This window comes from Panthera tigris, chromosome E3 (genome assembly GCF_018350195.1).
Source record: "Panthera tigris isolate Pti1 chromosome E3, P.tigris_Pti1_mat1.1, whole genome shotgun sequence".
In the NCBI taxonomy this organism is placed as follows: domain Eukaryota; kingdom Metazoa; phylum Chordata; class Mammalia; order Carnivora; family Felidae; genus Panthera; species Panthera tigris.
This window is the reverse complement of record NC_056675.1, coordinates 11,136,462-11,161,270: the sequence shown is the minus strand read 5'-3', so window position 1 is coordinate 11,161,270 and position 24,809 is coordinate 11,136,462. Positions and strand designations below refer to the sequence as shown.

Genomic DNA, 24,809 nt, shown 5'->3' with positions numbered 1-24,809 from the left:
ACCCATCTCTGGTTTGCTTCTCCGCACCCTAACCAGAGGTTTCTAGCAATCTCCCACCCCCCACCCCCAGACCCGGGCCTCCTCCCGCGCCGGGGCTGTGCGGGCTGCTCGCTCGCACCCCGGGGCGCCAGGTCCCGAGCTCGGCTCGGAGTGAGAGCTCGCAGCTAGGCCCAGGCTGGCCCGAGCGGCCCCCGGCCTGCTCCGCACCGCCCCCCCCCCCACTCCTACCCCGCCTCCCCTGCGGCCCGGCGGGCGCCCGCGCTGCTGCCTTCCGCGGGCGCGGGGCCGGCCCCTCGCGCGGCCGCCCAGCCCCCGACAGCCCCGGCCGGCGGCGCCCCGGCCGCGCGCGACTACAAGTCCCGGCACGCCCCGCCGCGGCCGCGCATGCCCAGCGGGCCGGCGTTTGAGTGGCAAGTTGTTTGTTACAGCGAACACCAGCTGCTCTCCGCGCCGGGCGCCGCGCGCCGCCGCTCCGCCAGCGCTGCCGCCCTCGCCCGCCGCCCGCCCGCCGCCCGCCCGCCGCCCGCCCGCCGCCCGCGGCCCCTCGCGGCTCGGCGGGCCTCCCCTTTGTCCGTCCCGGGCCGCCCGGCGCCGAGCTCCCGGTCCCCGGGCCGGCCGCCCGCGGCGCTCGGTGCCGGCAGGGCGCGCAGGGGGCGGGGGCCGCGGCTCGCCCCCCGCCGATGAGCCGCCGCGGAGCGCGGGCGGACGATGGAACTCCACATCCTGGAGCACCGGCTGCAAGTTGCCAGCGTCGCCAAGGAGAGCATCCCGCTCTTCACCTACGGCCTGATCAAACTTGCCTTCCTGTCCTCCAAGACCAGGTGAGCGCGCGGGGACGCGGCGCCGGCCGGGGAGAGACAAAGAGGCGCACCCGGGCGGCTGTCCTCGCCGCCGCGGCTCGGAAAACAACTTCGAGCCCCGAGGAGCGCCCCCGCCCCGCCGCCCGCCTTGTTTTCGACGAAGCCGCCCGATCTGCCCTCGAGCGGGGTCCTTCCACCCCGAGCCCCGCCTCGATGCACCCCCGCCGCCGTCTCCCGCGCCCCCCCCCACCCCCCGCCGCATCTCGGCCCGCTCCCTCCCATCCCCTCCCCGAGATCCGAAGGGCCGGGGAGGCTGCAGTGACGAATCCGTGAATGAATGAACGAACGAATGAATGAATGAAAAACAGGTGTGGGGACGCGGCAGTGGAAAAAACAAACTAACACCCCCATCCCCCAATCCCTCGGCTGGGCCGGCCCCCGTAGCCAGGGCCGGGGGAGGGATTCTGCTGAGCGCGGCTACCCAGAGAGCAGAAAATCATAAAATCATTAGTGGGTGTTTATCTCAAGGTGTCTGTGAGGGCTGCGGACGGCGCGCGAGGCCGTGGGGAGGGCCCGAGGAGGGGCTGCGGGTGAGGGTCGCGGTGTTTCTTTCTCCTCCAGGTCCAGGAAGGTTGGGGGGGGGGGGGGTTGCCGAACCGTGGAAGGGGGAGGAGCAGGCGTGTTTATGGCTCAGCCTCGAGGCTGGGCTTGGATGCTGCAGGGGGAAAAATAGTTGAAGGCCTTGGGAGGTTGGGGAAGAAACAAACAAACAAAAAAAACCACGTTGGATTTTCTCCTGCCGGGTCAGGATCTGACTGTGTGAGCCCCCCCGTGGGTGCTTGGTTTGGGGTGTGTTTTTTATGGTGCCGGAGCCCCATGGAGTGTGAGTGCGAGCTGGCCGCTGTAACTTAAATCCCTTGTTTGTCCACCATTGTGACTGTTCAAAGCCATGAAGTTGTTGCTGGTTGGGTTTTTCGGGGTTGGGGCCGAGGCGGTTCCCCCTGGCTGCAAAATGAATGAGTACGTTACAGGTCAAGGTTAAGGTTAAAATGACAGGCCCCTAAGGCTGCCCCCTTGGGCGCTGAGCCCAGGGAAGCTCTGGGGATGCAGGGAAATAATTCCATCCGAGCCTCTTATCTGCCTGTTAAAGTTCTTGCCTGGAAATCTCACTTTGATGTGTGTGTCTGAGCGGGCAGTTTAGTCCCGCCATTGTTTGCCAGATGGAGCGAGCCAGATCCGCCGGTGGGATCTTGTATACTTTCTTCTCCCGGCTGCTCGGTGGGGTATGGAGGGTTGAAAACCTCTCCTTTGCTGGGCCCTGGGCTCCTTTGATTGCAAAGGTAATTATTAAACAGGTCATTTGAAAACAAAAGCCAACAGCTGAAATTCTGAACCTTCCCCCCCTCGGCCCCCCTCTGGCTCTTGACCCCCCCCCCAACCCTCCTCTACCTGCCCTCTGCCCCCCACTCCCTAGCCTGTCTTGCGCTTGCTTCCGAGGCTGGAGGTGAGAGAAACCGGCCTTGTTTTTCCAACCCTTGGCCCTCAGCCCCAGGCAGCCCCCTGGCTGATGTGCCGGCTACCATTCAAACCAGGATGATGACTCAGGCTGTGGCTGTGTGGGGCCTGGGTGGGTGCTGGGAGGAGGGGGCATTTGGGGGCTTCTTAGAAGGGCAGCAAAGAGCCCCTCCCTCTGCCCCTCACCTTCTGTGTAGGGACTGGCCCTCTTCAGCCCCCACCGCAGGGTCTGGTCTAGAGGACTCACAGACAGACATGCTGGGAGGGGGGAGCGGGAGGGGGGAGCAGGAGGGGGGGAAGGAGGTGGGGGGAGCAGTGAGCCCCTGTTGACCTGTCGGACCACAGGATTGAGTCCTGAGTCCCCCTTCTCTGTCCCCTGCTGGAGGCAGCTGGTCTGTGGCCCAGGTGACCAGTCCAGGCTCCAGATGACTCAGAGGTCAAAGGTCATCTCCTTGTTCTCCAGGGTCTGGCTCCAGAAGGTGCTTGCCTCTTCTGCACTCTGGGCCGGAACACTGCCTTCAGGTTGCCCCTGGCCCCTCACTGCCTGAGTGACCGTGACCGTGACCATGGCAGGGTCCCTTTCCTCCTCTGGCTCTCCCTCTGTCTGTGATGAAGACAGCACCATCTGGCCCCCTGCTTCTCCCAGGGCTGCTGTGTGCAGCATGGAATGATTGTGGCCATTGGCTTTATGATCGAAGCTATTTTCGATAAAAAGTCCTCCAGGGCAAACTTTTGCTCCTTTTTGATTCTTCCACCAGCCCCTGCCCCCACGTGGTGGCCCATAGCCCTGTCGTTTGCCCCACCCCTCCCCCAACCTAACTTTAGCCCAAGCTAGTGCAGTATAGACGCATACACCCCCCTCCCCCAGCGTCCCTGTTAACAGATTCTCCACCGCTTCCTGTAGGGTCATATCCTTGGCATGGCCTTTGGGATCTAGGTCCAGAATCCTCGATCTTTACCCATTCTGGCCAATACTCTGGGCACCCACAATTTCCTTTTCCTTCCCTTCACACCTCTGTGCTTTCGTAGTTCCGATTCTGCCCGGAAACATGCCCCTCTGCCAGTAAACTTCTGTTCACCCCTCAAGAGGTAGTGATACCACCCTGAACCTTTCCTGACATCCCCCGCCCCCACTTCTCTTTATCCCCAGCAGACTTAATCACTTTTTCCCTCTACTTTCCACCTGGGTGGAGGGTTGGGGAAGACGTCGCATTGGCAGGGACCCCACTCTGGGTGGGGGTGCCGCTGGATCTAAGAGATGCCGAGATACCCTGCCCCTCCCTCTTCCGAGCCCAGAGCCTGATGGGAGAGAAGGAAGACACAGCTACAATAGAGCAAGGTGGAGTCAGGGAAGGGGGTCAGGTGGGGTAGCAGACAGGCCTGCGGGAAGCCTGGGAGGCTCCCTGCAGGAGGCGGCCTGGGACCTTAGGGGTTTCAAATAGGAGTTAGCCAGGCGGGAAGGGGATCCTAGTCCCAAGTTCCTGCACACGCCGGTCCACCGCTCCGCGAATTGGGTTTTTACACCTCCTCTGCAAAGAAGGAGTCTGAGGCTCAGAGGTCAGGCGGCTTGCTCAAGGTCACGCGGGCGAAGTGGCAGAGGCAGGATTCGAAGCCACAGCTTTCTGGCTGAAGCCCAGAGACTTGCTATTCCAGGGCTCAACAGTTAGGTCCAGCTCTCCTGTGGGCCGCACGCTGTTCCAGAGCCTTTAGGAGCACAGAGCCCAAGCCCTAGGCTTCCTGTATCCCTTCCGTCCTGCCCCTGTGGGCCTTTTCTCTCCCAGGAATGCTCACCGCTCGGCTCGGCTCGGCTCGGCTCGCCTCGCCGCTGGTCACCTGCCACCTCCACCTGGCACTTCCACACCGCCCCGTTCAGGTGCTCCCTCCCTGTTCAGCCATCGTCCTGCACAGCGTATTGTTGGCTTCTTTCTCTCCCACCCAGACGCCAGCCTTACCCTCAGGAAGTTTTTTGAGAGTCGTTTTGCTCACTACTTCCCTCCACCCCCCACCCAGTACCAGAGATACGGGAGCAAACCTTTGATTTCACCCTCCCTTACCAAGAGGGACAGATGCTGGGTTTGGAGAAGGAAGGCGGCTTGCTCAAGGTCACACAGCTGGGAAGAGACAGAATTGGGATTTGAACCAGGTCCTTTCTCCGCTGTGCTTAGCACACTGCTTTGTAGGCGCTTAGTAACTGCCTGTTTGATGGATGTCCGACTCCTGCACAGAGTGACCCAGATTTCAGCCAGTCTCGTCGGAGTGCCCTGGGGGCTGGAAGAGGCACCTGGAGAAGCGAGACCCAGCGCCCCCTGCCCCCTGCCGAGGTGTAGGGCAGCATCTGGGTATGGCTGGATCCCGCCCACGGCACCGCGCGCAGGAGGGCGAGACCCTGAGTGAATAAAATCAAGGCCATCCACGGAACTTCTCTGCCTTCGGGGTAACCTGGGGCTCTGCAGCCCAGCTGAGGGCTCCCTGCAGCCCTGCCCTCCCCTCCCCAGCCTCACCTGTCCCGGCCTCAGCCACAGAGATTATTTCTCCTGCGTGCACGTGCGTGTGCACGCACACACGCCCTATGGCCCAAAGCCTCAGACCTTTGTTCTGTCTGCCCGGGATGTTATTCTTTACCCTTCCCCCTTCCTCCGCCGGCTCATTCTTTTTAGATTCCATTTTCACCTCACCTCCTCCAAGAAGTCTTCCCTGAGTGCACAAGCCGAGCTTAGACCCTTCCTTCGCGACGATGGGCTTGATCTCAAGAAGATCCCAGCCACGAGATATCAGCAGGCTGCTTTGGGCTGCAGACAACAAAAAGCCTTGACTTTTCTGGCCTAAATAATAAGTGTGTGTGATAAGAGGTGGGAGGCAGGGCTGCTCTAAGGTTAATAACTTAAAGGCTTGGTGATGTCCTCAAGGACCCAGGTCTCCCCATCTTTGTCTTTGGCCATCCTTGGCATGACGGTGTGGCTCCCTCTGGAATGGCCGGGGCAGCTGCAGGCTTTATTGGCAGCTCAGGAGGAAACCGAAGGGAGGGAAAGGCCCCTTGCCTCCAGAATGTCTCTGAGAAACCTCTCCAGGAACACTCCCCAGTCCGCTCTGCTCCTGCACCGCCTCCTGGAGCAGAACTGGGTCACATGAACAGGCCTGAACCGGTCACTGCGCAGGGGATGAGACCATCGCAGACCAATCAAGATCCATCGCTGCAGGAGGGGCCCGCCGCCTGGGGACTCAGGGCCAGGAGGAGGTGGAAGCCCACCAGTGTCCTGTAGGACTCAGATTTGCTCTCCGCGGCCCTATAAGGCAGAGCTGGGGTCCACTGATGAGTATATAGTGAAAACTGTGACCGCTCCGAGTCAGAGTTGGAATATTCCCATTCTACAGATAAGGAAAGCAAGGAACACACAGAAGGGGCAGGGCTGGGATTTGAACCCAAGAAGTAAGGCGGTAAAAGCTGTCCTGATGACCAGGCAGCCAGGCCTAAGGGCCCGCCGGCTTGGATGCCCCGTCCCCAGGGGCCACTTAGCAGAGGTGCCGCTGAGAGGTCATAGCAGCAGAGGGAGGACAGGGGCAAGGTCATCATCCTGAGATGCATTCAGGTGGCAGGAAGCTGTAAGACCCCCTCCACCCCCCCCTTTTTTTTTTTGCCCATAAAATGCTCTTATCTTTAAATTCCACCCAAGGAAGTGCATCTCATTCGACTGGCAGAAAAAGCGCCCAGGTGAGTATGTGGTAAGCAGTGCCCACAAAAACCCACACCGCCCACCTGGGCCAGACCCACAGCCTGTAGGTGTCGGGTGCGTTCTGACCTGTGCGCGCCCGTTCGTGTTGCTGCCTGTGGGAAATCTTGCCAACAAGCCATCGTGAGCGCTGAAGATTTAAGAGGCATTTCTAGGAGGGGTGCCTGGGTGGCTCAGTCGATGAGCATCTGACTCCTAATATCAGCTCAGGTCGTGATCTCACAGTCGTGGCATTGTGGCATATAGATAGATAGATAGATAGATAGATAGATAGATAGATAGATAGATAGGCAGGCATATAGGCATATAGATAGATAGATAGATAGATAGATAGATAGATAGATAGATAGGCAGGCATATAGGCATATAGATAGATAGGCAGGTATATAGATAGATAGGCAGACAGATAGATAGATAAATTTTAAAAAGAAGCATCTCTAAGAGAAAAGCTCAAAATTGCAAAAAGTCCATCCAAAGCCCTCATCGTTTTCCTGAGTGCCTTGGGCTGAGGCCACCACTTGCTTGCAGTTTAGGCAAAGGTGGGCTTGCAGCAGTGTCCGGGCCTGGGACCGGGCACCTCGGGTGGCATCCCAGCACTGCTGCCTCCTGGCTGTGTGACCTTGGGCAAGTTGCTTGACGTCTCTGTGCTGTCAGTTTCTTACCTCTCAAACGGGGATCATGATCATGCCTACTGTCTAGGCCGCCGTGAGGACTTAACAAGACATGACAAGCGCTTCAGCGGAGTCTGGTCCGCTATAAGCTCCGATAAGCGTTAGCTGAGAGAAGATGCCCTGGTTAAGCTGGCGAGTGCCAGGGCGGACGTGGAAAAGCCCAGGGTTAGGAGACTTTTTACGGCTCCGCACATGCATACACTCTGATTCTAGCAAGTGGAGATTCTGTCACTGCTCTCCAGGAACCTGCCTGAGGACCTGGGTCACTTAGCCTCGGCAAGGGGAGGCCAAAATGCTACAGGACCCCGGAGCTGCAAGCGGGTAAAGCTTCCTGGAGGAGACGGCACCATTTGAGCTGAGCCGGGGCAGAATGGGAGGACGGCGGGGGGGTGGAGGTGTGGAGGATGAGGGAAGACAGGCAGCTGGAGGGGGTGGGCACCGGTGGGTCGGGAGGGTATGCGTGGAGAGCACGGGGGGGCCCCAGCTGCCGGGCGCCAGGTGTGGAAGGCACAGCATTGTCCTTGGCCTGCCCCACATCCAGCTGTTTGGCGTGGTCTACCTGTCCTCGCCCGTGCCCACTGCCCCCTGCTCCCGCCATGGCCCGTCCTTCTCATCTCTCCCCTGATTTAGCCAGACGGCTTTCCCCTGGGTCCCTCTGCCTCCAGGGCTGTGCAAGTGGCAAGCACAGCCAGAGCACTCCGGGCAGGGGACACAGCACGAGCAAAGGCCTAGAGTCTGGAAGGAGAGGTGTGTGCAGAGCACAGGCTGTGACTTGTGGTCGGTGGGACGACAACTTGTGCTTGGTGCACATGGGCGTTTCGTTCATGCAGAAACCTGGCAGCGTGCACCTGCTGTGTGCAGGGCCCAGCGGGAAACACAAACGGAGCTTCTGTCCAGTGGGAAGAAAAAGTGCATTCTCCACCCGAGATCAAGGGTGAGAAACCCAGAGGAAGGGGGCAGTGGGTCAGGTAGGGGCTGAGCGGAGGCTGTGTGGCCCCAATGGAGTCTGGTGCTGGGGCAGATGTCACGGTTCACTCTGCTTTGCTCAAAAGCCCTTCTCAGACCATCACCTGCTTCTCCCCTGGCATCGTGAATGCTCAGTCTGATTTCCTCTGTCCTGTCTGGCTCTGTCCCGTCTCTGCAGCACACATGCCCTATTTTAGAAGCGGTAGTTGTTAAACATCCGAAATTCTTCGACGCTTTTCCCTTCCGAAGCCAGGGCTCCCCTTCATTGAAGTGGGGCCTGGATTAGCGACTTTCTTCGAACAAGCAGAAGGTGGCAGAGATGATGGTGTAAGCCTCTGAGCCTCGGACGTAAACGGATAGCTTCTGTCTGGCCGTGTCTCTCAGTCTCTGTCTCCCTGTCTCCCTCGGGTCCCTTGCTCCGTGGGGGCAGCTGCCATGTCGCAAGGACAGCGAAGGAGCCCCGTGGAGGGGGGACTGAGGCCTCCCACCGACAGCCAGGCACCTTGAAAACAGACCCTGCTGACCCAGGCAAGCCTTCCAGTGAGCACAGCCTTGGCCAGCACTTGACTGCAGCCTCCTAAGAGGTCCTCCTCCGCAAGTGCCCACTTTCCTAACCCCTAGGACCTGTGAGAGACATAGAAGTTGGACGTACTTTCAGGCCACCGAGTTTTTGGGTAATTTGTTACGCAACAAGTAACTCACACAGTGACTGCAATTTATCACCCGCACGGGGACACTTTGGAGAATGACAGGGCGCACTAAAAATAATTACCCTGGACAACAGGGCAAACCAGAATGTGTGGTCACTACAGCTTTAGTCCAGCCCGACAGCCCTCACCGGTCCTCAGACTGAACATGGATGACCCCGGGGGTTGGCTCCTGCCTCACCTCCTCCAGGAAGCCACCCTGAGGCTGGGTGAGTGGTGTCCTGGGATCACTGGCACCTCGGGGTACAGACTAGGAGGACTGACCCCCTCTGTCCTCACTCCAGGTGCACGTCCAGGCCTTAGGACCAGCGCTCTATGGCACCGATTGATTTCTGCCCAGAGCCTGCAGGGTTTTTTCTTACGACGACCTCTGGGGGTACAAGGAACCAGCCCCGGATGGACCCGCCCGGTCCCGCCAGTGCTTGGGGCCCATTCTGATCGTCCAGCAACCAGACAGGCCCACTGAGATGTATGGCAGCTGACCGTGCACAGTTTGTTGTGAGTGCGTTCGATGAAAACGTTTGAGGGGAGGGGCGCCTGGATGGCTCAGTTGTTCGAGCGTCCGGCTCTTGATTTCGGCTCAGGTCACCATCTTGTGATTTGTGGGTTTGAGACCCGCCTAGGGCTGTGCGCTGATGGTGTGGACCCTGCTCCGAATTCTCTCTCTCTCTCTGTCTCTCTCTGTCCCTCCCCTACTTGCTCTCACTGTCTCTCTGAAAATAAATAAACTTAAAGAACTTACAAGAGGAAACTCACCTCTAGATGCCTTACACTCACCCTTGCCTTAAATGCAATATATTGGACATACTCCGACCTCTGAGATCTATGCTTAAGATCTATGCTTAAACCCATGTTTATGGGCTGCAGTATTCATAATATAGCCCAGAGGCAAAAGCAGCTTTGTGTCCGTCCACGGGTCACATGTGGTGCATACGTTCAATGGAATACCCGTCAGCCTTAAAAAGGAAGGAGGTTCTGACACCTGCTACGCCGTGGATGAACCCGGAGGGCATTACACCAAGTGGAATAAGCCATTCACAAAAGGACATATACTGTACTGCCCGATGCCACTCACGTGACGTACTTAGAGTGGCCGGATGTGTAGACGCAGAAGGTAGACCGGCGGCCGCCAGGGCCTGGGGAGAGGGGGGGATCGGCTGGGGAGGTTGTTGTTTCGCGCGCGTGCTGAGCTTGTGTTTTGCAAAATAAGGAGAGTTCCGGGGAGATGTCGCACAGCGATGTGATGTGATGCACGTAACACTACCGACCTGCGCACTTAGAAACGGTTCAGGTGGTGAGTTTTATGTCACGTGTGCTTTGCAAAAATTTTATGAAAAGAGAAAAAAAGCCCCAGGAGCCTGGAGAGCATGTGGAAGCCGAAGGGCTGGATGGCGGATTCAGGCCGAGGGAAGGAGCTGACGTCCGGCAAGACAGCTGCTCAGAACGTGTTCTGTTAGCTCACTTGGTCCTCACCGTGGCCCTTATCACGTAGGTACCGTCACTGGCCCCATTTCCCAGAGGAGGAAACTGAGGCATCGCATGGATCAGTTCCTTGCCCCAGATCACAGAGGCCGATAAGGGAAGAGTAGGGGGTGTTTTATTTTGTTTTTCAAAGTTTATTTATTGTGAAAGAGAGAGAGAGAGAGAGAGGCGAGCAGGGGAGGGGCAGAGAGGATCCGCAGCGGACTCTGGGCTGACAGCAGGGAGCCCGACGCGGGGCTCGAACTCACGAACCGTGACATGGTGACCTGAGCCAAAGTCGGACGCTCAACCGACTGAGCCACTCAGGCGCCTCAGAGTAGGGTTGTTTTTTTTTTTTTAAATAACCGCTTTACTGAGATCTAATTCGCATACCATGCAGTTCCCTGTCTTCAAGTTTACGACTTGCTGGCATCCAGTGTGCCCACGGAGTTGTGCAACCATCACGCCTGTCTAATTCCAACACATTCTCGTCACCCGCAAGAAACCACACCCGTTAAGCAGTGCCCGCCCTCCCCCCCACCCCCCGCTTCCCCAGCCCCCGGCAACACCCGTCTACCTTCCGTCTGTCTCTGTGCATTTGCCTCTTCCGGACGTTTCTTTTCAAGGCAGTCGCACCACATGGTTCTTTGCGACCGGCTTCCTTCACTTGGCGTTCTGTTTTCAAGGCTCCTTCCCGCTGTGGCTCGTGTCGGGACGCCGTCCCTTTTCACGGCTGAATAATACTCCACTGTATGGCCGTGCCGCCTTTTGCTCATTCGCCCACGGATGGCCATGTGGAATGGCACAGTTTGGCCGTCATGACTAACACTGCTGTGGACACCTGTGTGCACTTGCTGGCGTCGACCCGTGTTTCCGTCGCTCTTGGGTGTTTGTGTACCTGGGAATGGGCGTAGACATCATACGCCATCGCACGGTGACTCTGCGCTTGACATTTTTGAACACAATTTCTCTAGAGTTTCTTTCCTTATTTTGAGAGACAGAGAGCAGGGGAGGGGCAGAGAGGGAGAGAGAGTCCCAAGCAGGCGCCACACTGCCAGCACAGAGCCCGAGGCGGGGCTCGAACCCACCAACAGTGAGATCGTGACCTGAGCCCAAATCAAGAGTCGGGCGCTCAACCGACCGAGCCCCCCCCCCCCCCAGGCGCCCCTGTGCACTGAACGTTTTGAGGAAACACCGGGCTGTTTTCCGCACCACTTGTACCTTGTAACATACCCGAGGTATGGGGATTTGAACCTGGGGCCGCTGGCTGTGGAGTCACCGACTACCACGTGAGCTCAGTGTGGGGAGGAGCCTGGAGGCCCTTACTGGGTGACAACGGCCAGGGCTGCCGAACCTCAGAGCCACTCTGTTGCTTTGTGGGCAAACAGGATTCTGGGGAAATGATAGCCTGCGTAAACGCCTAGCCTGCGGCCGGCCCGTCCCATAGTCCTTCTGGTCCCGAGCTGGCGGGAAGTTGGGGTCACCTGCGTGGTCACACCCGTGAGTGGAGGTGAGGACGTGTCCTATATGGGTTCCGGTGCCTCCTGGGGCCCTCAGAGACTGCTCTGGTTGTCACCGGTCTTGAACAGGTGTTTGCTGGAGGGGTGAGCTTCTAGAGGGTACATCGGCCCTGGGGTGGCCACACCTGGTGGGGGGGCCCCAGTGAGGTGTCTCTGGAGGAGAGCGGCCCCCTCTCTGACCCAGTCTAGGCTGTAGCCACCTGATCTGAGCTGGGGGCTGCCAGGAGATGAGCAGGGAGGGAGGGAGCCAAGGAGGGAGGGCGAGTGAGGTCAGCCCTCCCTCTGCACTGGCCGAGCCCTGGGCTGTAACCAGGTGCTGATTTTCAAGGTAGGGTTAATTTTCCCTCAAAGGCTGGCTCTCCCCTGAAACCAGGCCGGGCCTCCTGGACGCTCCCCTGGACTTTCCCCTCCACTGTCAGGGCCTCAGCCTTCCTTTAGATCCCTTCCCCACCCCATGGTTGACTCCCTTTCCTGAGCAGCAGAGGCAGCGGGTGGAAATTTGTTCTCAAAGTTCAGTGTTTTTCCTTCAGAGCTCAAAAGTCACCAATGCGGTGACCGATCTGGGGAATTTACGGCAGACAAAGCTTAACCTCCGCGATCTTTCTGAAGCGCCTACTATGTACCAGGGGCTTTGCGCCATTCACCCCTGCCACGGCTCCGTGGGCAGGAGAGGGGCCCGCCCCAGTAACCGCCCCAGGTCACACAGCAGACATGTAGCAGATCAGGATTCGGGCAGGCTCCCCTGCTCCCAGCCCTTCCCTGCCTGGGCCCCGCTTCACTCATGCCCGCTCTTAACTCCGCACGGAAGATCTTACGCGAGTGGCCGCTTCTCTGGGATGTGCCTGCCACGGTCAAGAAAACGGGTTTTCACTCCCGGGTCTGTCGCTTGATCAGCGGTGTGACCGCAGGCAGGTTGTCGGGAGCCGCCCCCCGGGGCTCAGTGGCCTCACCTTTAAAATGGGCAGCATGCGGGGCGCCTGGGTGGCTCAGTCGGTTAAGCATCCGACTTCGGCTCAGGTCATGATCTCACAGTCCGTGAGTTCAAGCCCCGCGTCGGGCTCTGTGCTGACAGCTCGGAGCCTGGAGCCTGCTTCGGGTTCTGTGTCTCCCCCTCTCTCTGACCCTCGCCCGTTCATGCTGTGTCTCTCTCTGTCTCAAAAATAAGTAAACATTAAAAAAAAAAAAGTTTAAATGGGCAGCATGGTAATCAACCTCTTTGGGTTGCGGCGATGAAATTTTAGGTCGAGGGCTCAGGCGCCCAGCACGTGGCAAGCTGGTTATCCGTAGGAATTCAGTGGATGTTTATTGAGGACCCTGAAGGGGGCAGCTGCACTGAAATCTGATCCCTTCCCGCACACGTGTCACCTGCTCTGGGGCCGAGTGTGGCCCTGCCACCTGAGTCCCAGGCCCCGGCCTTGCCCTGGGGTCCTCGTCTAGAACACAGGTCAGCTGGTGGCACAAGGCAGCCTGGGGAGGTTCTGCCCAAGTGAGGGCAAGCGTCACAAAAGGCCCAGCCCGACAAGGGCAGGGGCTGTGTTTGCAATCACAGGTGGCCTTGAGCATAGGGACTTTTCCGTGCCCATCCCCCCTGGGGGTCCCTGCACAGCCTTGACCCCTCTCCGTCGTCTTCAGGATGCAGACAGAGTCCTGCGTGTCCACACTGCGTGGTTTGTGGGCGAGTCTAAACGTGGCGTCAGAGGCCTCGGGATGGGTACAGAGCTGTCACCCTGGCTGTGTGAGCCGTGACAGTAGGGAGGAGCCCCAGTGACTCCCGTTCTTCTCAAGGGTCAGAATTTGGAGCCTGCAGGAGGACCTGGAACACTGCCATGGAGCTGCGGGGCAGGGGAAGGTTTCAGAAGGCTCCTTGGACTCTTGCCTCCCGTAACCGCCTCAGGGGTGAGACTGGGTCGGGGTGAGACTGGGTCAGGGCACTGAGGGACGGGAGATGGCCCCAGCCCTCCCATCCGGGAGCTGGGACCTGTCCCTGATTCTTGTCTCCCCGTCCCACGGCTCGGCCCCAGGCAGGTGCAGCTCTGAGGTGGGGGGAGGGCTCCATGGTGAACTGTCTGGGAGAACTCGTTTGCACCCACCACGGCTGGATGCCCTCCCCCCGCCCCTCTCAGCTCAGCAATCCTTTGGGGACAGGTTGCCCACCCAGAATGTCACAGATGGGAGCGAGGGGACCAGAGGGGTTGCAGGGGTCACCTGTAAATGACAGGCTGCCGTATCAGCTCCCGGAGCTGGGCCTCCGCAGGCCCCCGGTGGGTGGCCCAGATGTCAGGAGGACCCGCGCTTGAAGGCAGTGAAGCCACGTTTCTTTTTTTATCTGTTCTTTCTAAATACTCTTCACCCCCCCCCTCAGCTTCCCTCTGGCCATTTCCCTCCCCCAGCCCTTCAGTCCAAATTAGCCTGGTTTAACCGCCTGTAGTCAGGTTCCCCTGGAAAACAGAGAAGGTGCTAGCGTCCGCATCACAGGGCTGTTCGCAGGGTTAGTGTGGTCACACAGATCAAGGTCTCAGTGGGTGCCTGGTCCGGAGCCCAGCGCGGTCAGGGTCACGGGACCTGGAGGCGGTGGCATTTGTAAGATCCCACGTGTCCCCCTGTACCGTGGGCCTGCTTTGCATTTGTGCTGCTAGAATGTCCCAGAAAACTCAAAGCATTGGGAAAACGCCCTGTGTTAACGCCCCAAGGAGTGCTTGTTCCCAAAAGCCGGGACCCCTGAATCCTCCCATAGAGTAAAGGTTCTCGCATCACCCCCACCCCTGCCCCACAAAGAGCCGTCTGTCCCTGTGAGGGCAGGTTTCCTCCACACTTCGCCCCTGCTCCCGCAAAGGAGGGTCCCGTGGGAGCAGCTCAGGTGAGCATGTCTCTGGGAAGCCTGTTCTCCAGCCTCCCGAGGGCTCATCTGTCACCCTGAGGGGCATCAGGCCCTTTGGACGGTGGCTGGGGAAGTCAGGGCCTGCACAGGGGGGAAGGTTCTCCCTTTCTGTCTGTGACTTCCTTATACCTGGCCCTTGAGGCTTCCTCCTTCCTCACCAGCTCACAAGTGGGTCTGGATGCCAAGCCTATGCTGAGTGCTGGTTCCACGGGGGCTCGGACCCCAGCCCTGGAGTTGGGGACAGCCAGGTGGGGGTAGACAGCTCTGTAAACCCTTAATCACACCGTAGTCTGGAGAGAAGGACGTGCTCGAGCACAGGGAAGGAACAGCATGTGCAGAAGCACAGAGGCCTGGGCGGTGCAGCCCATGGTGTGCTGGGGCAGCATGGGGGCTGGAGGGAATGGCCAAGGGTGAGGGTATGAGGGGAAGACAGGGTGGCCACGGGAGCTGAGGGGGTCTGCCCAGGCTCTTTGGTTGGGATCCATTTGTCGGCCTAATCCCAGGGCCAAAGAAAGCTACCAGGGCGGGAGGGCAGACAAGGAAGAGGACGGCTGGGGGTAGGGCCCGGTAGAAAAGGAAGTGAGAGAGAATAAGGTGTGGAAAATAGACACTAGCAAAATCCCCCGCTTGGCCGTCTATACCCAGGATTGAAAGCAGGATTTCGAAGAACTCTTTGTACACCCATGTTCCTAGCAGGCTGTTCACAGCAGCTGAAATGTGGAAGCAACCGCGGCTCCACGAAGGGATAAGCGGAATGTAATCCGTTCCCACGATGGAATATTACACAGCCTTAAACAGGAAGGGGACGCTTCCTTCCTGCCCCAGCACATGAACTCCGGGACATTATGCTCAGTGGCATATATGACACGATTCCACTCACGTGAGGTGCTTAGAGTGGCCAGATTCATAGAGACAGAAAGCTGGGTCCTGGGTGCCAAGGACTGGGGGAGCGGGAACGGGCAGATCCTGCTTTAGGGGTACAGAGTTTGAGTTGCACCAAATGGACTCTTGGGATGGTCGGAGGTGATGGCCACACAGCAATGCGAGTATGTTTGTTACCGCGGAGCTTAAAAATGGTTAATAGGGCAAACTTTGTGTTCTGTGCATTTGAATACAATAACACATACAGAATTGCAATGCAGAAATGCACATGGGGGGCGCCTGGGTGGCTCAGTCGGTTGAGCGTCCAACTGTGGCTCAGGCCGTGATCTCTCAGTTCATGAGTTCGAGCCCTCCATCCGGCTCGCTGCTGTCAGCCTGTCAGCACAGAGCCCTCTTTGGATCCTCTGTCCCCCTCTCTCTGCCCCTCCCCTGCTTGTGCTCTCTCAAAAATAAATAAACATCTAAAAAATGCATACGGAGTAACAGCAGCAACCAATCCACGTTAGCGAGAATAGGAAGAAAATCGAGGCGCAGGGGAGGGGGTGGCTGGAGGGAGAGGACTGTCCTGGGGTCTAGACAGATGTGAGTCTGAATCTCCTCTGTGCCGCCCGTATCCGTCTGCTCGGGCTGCGGTAACAAATACCACAGACCAGGCAGGCAGAAGAGCAGACTGATTTCTCACACGTCCCTGATCAAGGTGCCCGCCTCTGCTGGTCCCCGTGAAGCCTTACAGATGGCCGCCTTCTCCCTGTGTCCTCACGCGGCCCTTCCTCGGCAAGCGAGATCTTTCTCTTTCTTTTATGAGGGTGCTAATTGCATCCTAGGGGTCCCACCCTCGTGACCTCACGTAAACCCGATCATCTCCCAAAGGGCCGTCTACATTGAGGGGTCAGGGCTTCGACGTGGGAACTCGCAGGGAGACACGGGCATTCAGTCCATAGCCCCCCTGGGGAATTCTTTCGCTTAAGTAAATCACTGTTTTCTTTTCTGGGAGGTGGGGGTGCTGCTGCTGCCCGCCCCCAGGGTATTGTGGGAAACCCGTTGTTCGTGTGCGTCCAGTGCCCAGACACCCAGCAGGTGTCTCAGCAGACCTCAAGCGTCGCATGCCGTCTGGAGATCTTGGGATACCTCCCTCATTTGTGGTTCCCCCCCGGGCTCACCCAGCAGCTCTACTGGGAGCCCTGCAGGGAGAGAAGGCAGAACGCACCAGGGTCAGCTTTAGGATAGTGGGTCATTTGGCCTGTTAGGTGGGTCAGGGTCAGACTCTCCCCAGAGACCAGAGGGTTGCAGACGGGAAAGAGGTGGTGCACCCGTCTGGGAGAGGCAGGGAGCCCCATCCATTCTCCTGGCATCAGGTCATGGCCGGGATGTCCCTGGGCTCCAGGTGGGAAATGACTGCCAGGGTCACGGTGCAGGTACACGGCGGGCTCCTGACGCCATGCCCCTAACCGCTGAGCCCCTCCCTCCCGTACCCTCTCGGCGCACCCCAGCGTTACGCCCCTGCCTTTGCAATTCACCCCGGTCCTACCTCCTCCTGCAGGAAGTCCTCCTCACCTCACTGCTTTGTTTTCTCACTTGTAATTTTGGGGTAGATAACAAAGTCACAACTTGTCATTCCAAAGAGACGCAAAGGTGCCCAGCGATAGCTCCCCCCCTCGCTCCCCTGTTCTTCAGCCACGTGGCTCCTGCCCCACCGACGACGACGGGGTTCGTGGGGACTCTTGGGGAGATAAATATATGTAAACTTGCCTCTGTGGTATTTTCCCTCGTTTTTCTTTGCTTTCGTAACATAAATTGGTATTAAGCCACGCTCACTGCCCCCCGTTCCGCACTGGCTCTTTCAGCTGACCCTCCCCTTAGCCGAGATTTCTGCCAAAGTCCCGTCCTTCTTTTTAACTCTTACGCCATCAGCCACAGAACAGGTGACTGTCGTGTCTTCAACCTGTCCCCCGCTGGTGGACACTCGTTCCCAGCCCTCTTTGTTGTTGTTGTTGTTGATGACAGTTAATGCCATAACATACCATTCGGGACACGGACCTCATCTTGCCTGGGACTGCGTTTGCAGGCAAACGTCTAGAAGCTAAGCCGTGGGTCAGAGCATCTGTGTGCTGGGGAGGTCCTCACGCGGCCCCTCCAGAGAGAGGTTCTAGTTTAGACTCGCGTCACGGTGTCGCGGGCCTGCCCCTCACCGTCTTGGTGCCCATCGAGCCTTCAGACAGCCTGCTGGTTGAAAGTGCCCCCTTTACGTCCCCTTCCATTCTGGGGGTGCCTGAGTGTGCGTGCCCGTGCGTGTGGGCCCTGAGGTGCCTGGTCGCCTTCCTGTTGGGGGCTCTTTGCCACCGTTCACCTTAACCTCCCCCCGCCAGCTTGCCGGACCCCCGTGGGCTGCAAGAACCTTGGAGTCTTCCCCACCCTATCCCACCCCCAGCCCCTGCGTACCCAGCCGGAAGTCAGCCCGCAGAGTGAAAGCCCCGAGTTTATTTGCTCCTGTTGTGTGGGTATTGGCTTATCTGGATGGCCAGCTCTCCCTCTGTCCCCCCGACGTGCAGGTGAAGGCAGCTGTCTGTCCACCAGGCCCTGCGGCCCAGGCAGTGAGACCCACACTCAGCCATCCCCGGTGCACCCAGCCCTCAGAGCTGGGTCCCTCCACCCAGGGAACACCCCCTTCCCGGATCCTGGGCTCGCTCTCTCCTCCACGACCATTGGAGACTGTCCCAGGTACCAGGACCCCAGCCGTCCCACCCTCTTGCCGAACTTAACTGATTGAGAGGCTTCAGGCTCTGAGACTGGCTGGGCCTGAACAGCACCCTGCCCGGGGCCTGCATGGAGTGAAAGCTGTCCCCAGAGGTGACGGGTGCCACACCCCCATAGAAGCACCTTCCCACCCCAGGGCTGTGAGTAGGCAGCTTCTGGCCCCTTTCACCCTCAGGGGGCTCACTCCTGCCAAAGATGATCAGCCCTGGGGTCACCCACCTCCTGTGCAGTTAGAGAAGACGATGCCACGGAGGGTCTGACCTCTGGGGCCCAGAGGGTCTACTGACAGCCCCCGCAGACCACTTACCTGTCACGCGTGGCACATTCTGTCCACTTACCAGCTCATAGCCTTTGGCAGGGCGTTGACCTCTCCGAGCCTCGGTTTCTTCATCTGCAAGATGGGACGATAATGCCGACTCGGCCAGCTTGGCCATTTTTATGCCGCTTTCTAGACTTTCTCTCCTTTTTTCTATCACCACTGTCTCCCTCACTTTCTCTATCTCGGTGACTTCGGCAAATTGAACATGGCCCCGGGGGCGTTGGCCATAGCCAAGTGAGAATTCTAATAAAAGTGAGCAATTTGTCCCAAAGCCCGTGGAAAGCCCTCAGGGCCTAGACCTCCTCCCCAGGGGCAGGGCCGGTTGGCCGCTGGACTGTCACCAAGTGCTCAGGGCAGCTCCGAGAGGCGATGACAGGCGTAAACCGGGCACAACCAGATGCGGTGTCCTTGGGGAGGCAGCGCTGGGGAGGGTTAGGCTGTAAGGGGGGACCTGGCTCCGGGGCAGGGTGGGGGGGGGTTGCATGTGTCGGTTTTAGGCCCCAGTCTTGACGCGAAGCCATAATGCAGTTAGCCAGAGTGCAGGGGGCCGTGAGGCAGCTGGGGCCGGGGGTTTGTAGGTGGGTTTCAGCTCAAGTTTGACCCCCAGGCCAGGTGCCTGAACATTCTAGAAAGCTCAGGGGCCGGTGACCTCAGTCCACGTGGTAAACGAAGCCTCGCTCTGGCTGGGCCCACCTGGGGAGAGCAGACTGCCAGGGAGGCTGGAGACAGGGTGTCACATCCGCCCCTCTCCTGTCCCCACCCACAGGCCTTGCCCCCATCATTTGGGTAAGTGCTGTCTTCCTGGGGGAGAAGGATAGCACGTTGAGTCCCTAGTTGTTGGCTGCTCTGGGCAGGACCAAGCCTCGCATCGCGGGCTCCATTTTATTTCATGGATTTGGAACTGAACCCCAAAAAGAAAGGACTGGCCGTGGTGCACGGTGGTCACACCAGTCCCCCAGGGTATGGAGCTGGCCCCGGCCCCAGGGCCCTGCGGGTGGTGTCTACTGAGAGATGTCAGGAGGGCTGTTGCAGCTAAGACACGGGGGTGGCGAGGAGGGAGGGGGGCACGGCCTCAGCTCCTCCTCCCTCCGTGTGATCACGTGTTCCAGCTTCACACACTGTGCTGGGCCCTTCCCGGGGACCCCCTTTCTGCCCTCTTGTCCTTGAGGGTGCAGCATAGAGACCCCACGGGTGGGGTCCCCTCTGGGAAGCTCCCCCAGCTTTGTTCGCCCTTGACGTGGCTCCCCCCCATTCATGGCTGTGGGCCGAATGCCCGTGTCCCCTAAGGCTCACGTGCTGACACCCCAATCCCAAATGGGGACAGTATTTGGAGATCAGGCCTTTAGGAGGTAGTTAAGGTCAAATGAGGTCAGAAGGGTGGGGCCCTGACCCAGGAGGATTAGTGTTCTTATAAGAGGTGACACCAGGGAGTTCAAAGTCTGCCTCCAGCCTCCAGAACTGGGTGAGATCAGTTCCTGTGTTTTAAGCCGCCCAGAGGCTGGTGCTGTGTTAGGGAACTCTGTGCCCTCTGTGTCCCCCACGCCACCCCTGCCCTCCCAGGCCCTGGCAGTGAGGACCAGTGGAAGGAGCCCAGGCTCTGGGCTTATTCAGACCCTCTTCCTTCGCTGACGGGACTGTGTCCTGAGCCTCAGTGTGCCCACCTTGGTAATGGGGGGGGGAAGAGCGAAGCAGGAGGTCAAGGCCCCAGAGGCACAGCAAACAGTTTTCCTGCCCTTTCTTCGTGCCTCAAGGCTGAGCTCCTTGGGGGCGCCTGGGGGCTCAGGCGGTTAAGCGTCCGACCCTTGATTCCGGCTCAGGTCATGATCTCGCGGTTCATGAGATCGAGCCCTGTGTCAGGCTCTGTGCTGACAGTGCAGAGCCTGCTTGGGATTCTCTGTCTCCCTCTCTCTCTCTCTCTCTCTCTCTCTGCCCCTCCCCTGCTCTCTCAGAATATTTATTCTCTCAGAACAAATAAATAAACTTAAAAATTGTTTAATAAAAAAAGAAAAGCTGGGCTCATTTCAAGTGCTCAGGGTCAATGTCCGTCTTCTGCCAGGAGCTCAGCAAACATCAGAAGGACTTTCTGGGGACAGTAGTGAGTCCTGTGTCCCTGAGGGCCTTGCTGACGTTCCTGACATCACGGAGCCAGGATGGAACCCGAGCCTGGAATGGTCCCAGTGCTGACTGGGGGTGGGGGCGTCGGGGGGGAGTGGTTAACCACAGGGGAAGATCAGGGACCGGGGTGGAGGCTGCTGGCGTTCGAGCGAGTGGGGGACCGAAAAGTCCCCGAACTGCACCATCCACATTGGTACCCTCTAGCCACATGTGGCTGCGCAAACGCAAATTAATTAAAATCAAATCAAATCACGGCTTCCTCAACCGCACCAGCCACATCTCAAAGGGCTCAGTGGCCACATGTGGCCAGTGGCTATCGAACTGGACGGCGTGGGTGCAGGACGTTTCCGCTCTCCAGGAAGCTCTCCCAGGCAGTGTGGTTCTAGATCTGCTTGGACTGAGGTTCTTCTGCTTCCCGCTCGGGCACCACCACCTCCAGGATGCCCTCCCTGAGCTCCCGACTCCCCAGCATCTACCTGTTACCTGTCTCTGCTTATTCCCTGAATCCCGTCCCCCCCACCCCCCGCCTTATATAAACACATCGTCACCCACAGCAAACAGCACTGGGCCCGTGGAACCGTGGTGGACAGGCCACGCGTTCTGACTCGAGGAGTGCCAAGGTACAGCCCAAAGCTCAGAGAGGCACAGGACATACCTGGGGTCACCCAGCTTGCTGAGAGCGGGGCCGGGAGTCAGAGCTGGTGCTCCTTCCTGACTCCCAACTGAAGACCCTTGCAGGGGGGTGACAGGCGAGGAGACCCTGAGCTGTGCCTTCCCAGGCTCTGGGCTTGGGCACCGGCGAACTGCAGAGGGAGGCAGGCCGCTCAGAGCAGCGGGCTGCTGAGACTCCCACTTAGTGTCCAGAGCTGGCACATTGGAGCAGGCCGCTTGCTTTGATCTGGTTTACATTTTTGCCCCACCTGCTCCTGACCCCAACCTCAGAGGCCGCCCGGGGAGCTCTGAGCCCCCTCGGTGCTCCAGGCGCAGACCCCACGAGCGATCATATACACAGACACCCCTTGCCATCCAGGAACTTGACTCCCCCCCTCCCCCCACCCAAACCCAAGACCCTTGAGAGCTTTTAGGGGTCTGGGAAGGAAAAGGCGGTATTTGTAAGCCAGACGTGTTTTCTTCGGCCCACCCGGTGTGTTTTCAAAACATTTAAACGCGGAGAGAGATCACAAAACTCCGGATTTCCGTCTTCTCCGGAAAGATTGGAAGACCTTGTGACCCAGGACCCACAGGGTAATAGGTTATCAGAGCTGAGTGGCGGCTGACTCCCCTTTCAGCAGGGAAGGAGCCTCCCCACCGCCCAAGGCAGCCTCAATCCTTTCTGCTTCCTGCCCCCCGCCCCCGCCCCGGCCAGACCAGGTGCCGGACCCATTTGTCATCGTGTTATCACCGACCAGTTTCTTGGGTCCAGAAAAACACGTCTCTGTTCTTCTTTCCCAAAAGTGCAAGGAAGGAAACAGGCTGAGAAGGAAAACCTGCTTCTTGGTGCAATTGGTGGGCATTCCTGGGTGTTTAACATGCAAAGCAGGTCTTAACCCTGGTTCCCTTCACCCGATGAGCTCAGCCGCCTGCCCCTTGCGGGCCTTTGAGTGTAACCTCTGTTCTAGACATTTCCAAGCTCTTCCTTGACTGAGATCCACCCCCCACCCCCGTCCTCCTTCTCCATCCCACCCCCGCTTTGTTTCCTGTCCCTGGGACCCCTACAGGTGCATCTGTGTGCAGCTCCTGATCTTGGGGGGCCCTCGGGCAGGTACTGCTGACTTGGTCCAGACAGTGGTGGCTGGCTGGGCACAGCTCCTCAGGGCTCCCGACTGGAGGGGCACGGGAGGTGGGGGTCCGCCTAGGTGCCTGTCTGACATGGCCAAACTCACGGGCTTCCTTTCCTGGGTCCTGCGTCCCAGAATCCCCCGGGGTCCCCGCTTTGGGCTGCGACGGATGGAGCCTGAGCCCAGTTCCCCCCACCTGAGGGAAGACGGGACCCAAGCAGGAGCAGAAACCGCACAGGGACGTTGCGGGGGACACGCAGGAATGACTCTCCATGCCACCAAAGTGGGCTGCTTAAAACAGACCCAATCTGTTGCCGTCACCACCCCCCCAACCCCGCCTCAGAGGTTTCAAAGCTTTTTTTTTTTTTTTAATTTGATCATGCTGAATGGTTTTCATTAATTCATTTAGTCAAAACTTTACCACCTCGTCTGTGCCAAGTGCTGGGCTAAGGTTTTTTTTTTTACTTTTTTTTTCTTTAATTTAAATCCAAGTTAGTTACCATATAGTGTAATAATCACTTCAGGAATAGAATTCAGTGATTCATCACTTACAGACAACACTCAGTGCTCATCACAAGTGCCCTCCTTAATGCCCATCACCCATCTAGCCCAACCCCCAACAAACACCCCACCAGCAACCCTCAGTTTGTTCTCTGTATTTAAGAGTCTCTTAGGGTTTGTCTCCTCTGTTTCAAAGCTTTTAAAAAAAATTTTTTTTTAACGTTTATTTATTATTGAGAGACAGAGAGCATGAGCAGGGGAGGGGCAGAGAGAGCAGGAGACACAGAATCCAAAGCAGGCTCCAGGCTCCGAGCTGTCAGCACAGAGCCCGACGATGCGGGGCTCGAACTCATGAGCAGTGAGATCATGACCTGAAGTCGGATGCTCAACCTAACTGAGCCACCCAGGCGCCCCTGGTCTGTGATACATATTGATCCCACTTTTATTTTACGTTTGTTTATTGTTTGAAGAACAGCACCCCCGTCACTGCCACCATGGCATTGACGGTAACTGCCTCCTACCCACGCTTACCTTTCCCTTGACTTCTAGTTTGGTCCCATGTATGTATCTGAAAAAGGCACTCTGGCTGTGGGTCATCTTCTGGGCCTTGCTTTTGTTCCCACTCAACGTTGTATTACAAAGTGTAGAAGATGTTACACCTTTCCATGAGTGTAGACGTTCAACCCCATCACCGTAAGACTATTTCCCTTCCTTGAGTTAGGGTCTCTCCATGCAGGATCCCTCTGTGTGCTGTGTCCCCTGCCTAGATCTCTTCCTCCAGGCCTCGGCTTCTGTGTCCCTCCTCTAGCCCATCCTAGGCACCCCACCCATGGGGGGGTGGGGCTTAGGCAGGTTGGGGGGCAGTGGTCAGAATGTGCAGAGAGAGTTCTTGGGGAGAGCCTGAGCTGCTTTTGTGGAATTATGGGAATTTGGGGCCTAGGAAGCCAGCCAGGAGATTTGTTGTTATTGTTTTTAAATACGAAGGTTCATGGTGTCTTTATCCATAGTAGCCAAAAACCGGAAACAACCAAATGTCATCAACAAGAGAAAGGGGTAAATAAAAATATATAATCAATACATATAAACATATTTTTTAGCAATAAAAATAACTATAGACTCGACAGAGAAATGGATCGATCTCAAAATACATTAAAAACATTTTAAAAAATTTTTTTTAATGTTTATTTTATTTTTGACAGAGAGAGAGCATGAGTGGGGGAGGGGCAGAGAGAGAGGGAGACACAGAGCCCAATGCGGGGCTCGAACTCGGAGACTGCCAGATCATGACCTGAGTCGAAGGTGGACGCTCAACCGACTAAACCACCCAGGCGCCCCTAAAAAACTTTTTTTAATGTTTTATTTATTTTTGAGAGAGACAGAGAGAGTGAGAGCAGGGGAGAGGCAGAGGGAGACACAGAATCCAGAGCAGGCTCCAGGCTCTAGGCTCTGAGCTGTCAGTACGGAGCCTGATGCGGGGCTCAAACTCCCAAAGAGATCGTGACCTGAGCCGAAGTCGGACGCTTAACCGACTGAGCCACCCAGGCGCCCCTCTCTCTGTCTTTCAAAAATAAACATTTAAAAAAATTTTTTTGTAAGTTTGGGGTTAAGAAAAAAAAAGATCTGAGAAATTATGATCCAAGCCCAGCTTTGATCTCATTAAAAACATTTCTTGGGTCACCTGGGTGGCTCAGTCAGTTAAAGCATCTGTCTTTGCCTCAGGTCACCATCTCGCTGTTTGTGGGTTTGGGCCCCACATCGGGCCCTGTGTTGGAGACCACATCGATAGAGCCTTCTAGAAATAAGCCACCCCTCAAAAAGGATGGAATGAATCGCCTCAAAAAGGAGTGAGCTTCCCTAACCTAGGGGCATGCAAGCAGAAGCTGGGTCACCCTCTATCCAGGATCCCGTTGCTGAAAGAGGTCGCACACCATGGCCTTCCTGGCTTGACGTTGTGGTTTTTCTTTAACGGGGAACCTGTTTTAAGCTTTCTGCAAATTAAATAAACCCTCACCGCTCCTTTCCCTCTGCTCACTGGTCTGGCTCATAGATCTGAGCTCTCAGGGTGGGTCTGCTAGACGAGTTTACCTGGAAATCTGGAAGGGGACCTTCCTGACGGCCGCGGCCCCGCCCCCACCACCCTTGCCTCCTGTTGAAGGTCCATTGCCCGAACAGGACTCCCAACTGGCCGGGGCTTGTCGCATGCCTGAGGGGAGG

General features: G+C 57.7%; 1 protein-coding gene across 2 annotated transcripts in view; it reads left to right on the top strand.

The window, feature by feature from the left end:
- The first annotated feature begins 659 nt into the window (after positions 1 to 659).
- Positions 660 to 24,809, top strand: part of CASTOR2 (cytosolic arginine sensor for mTORC1 subunit 2) — a 57,407-nt gene continuing 33,257 nt past the window's right edge. For both annotated transcript variants that reach the window (XM_042971475.1, XM_042971476.1), the window contains exon 1: positions 660 to 821. In XM_042971475.1, the coding sequence (XP_042827409.1) occupies positions 709 to 821 (113 nt within the window). In that variant the 5' untranslated portion in view covers positions 660 to 708. The remainder of the gene's footprint in view (positions 822 to 24,809) is intronic.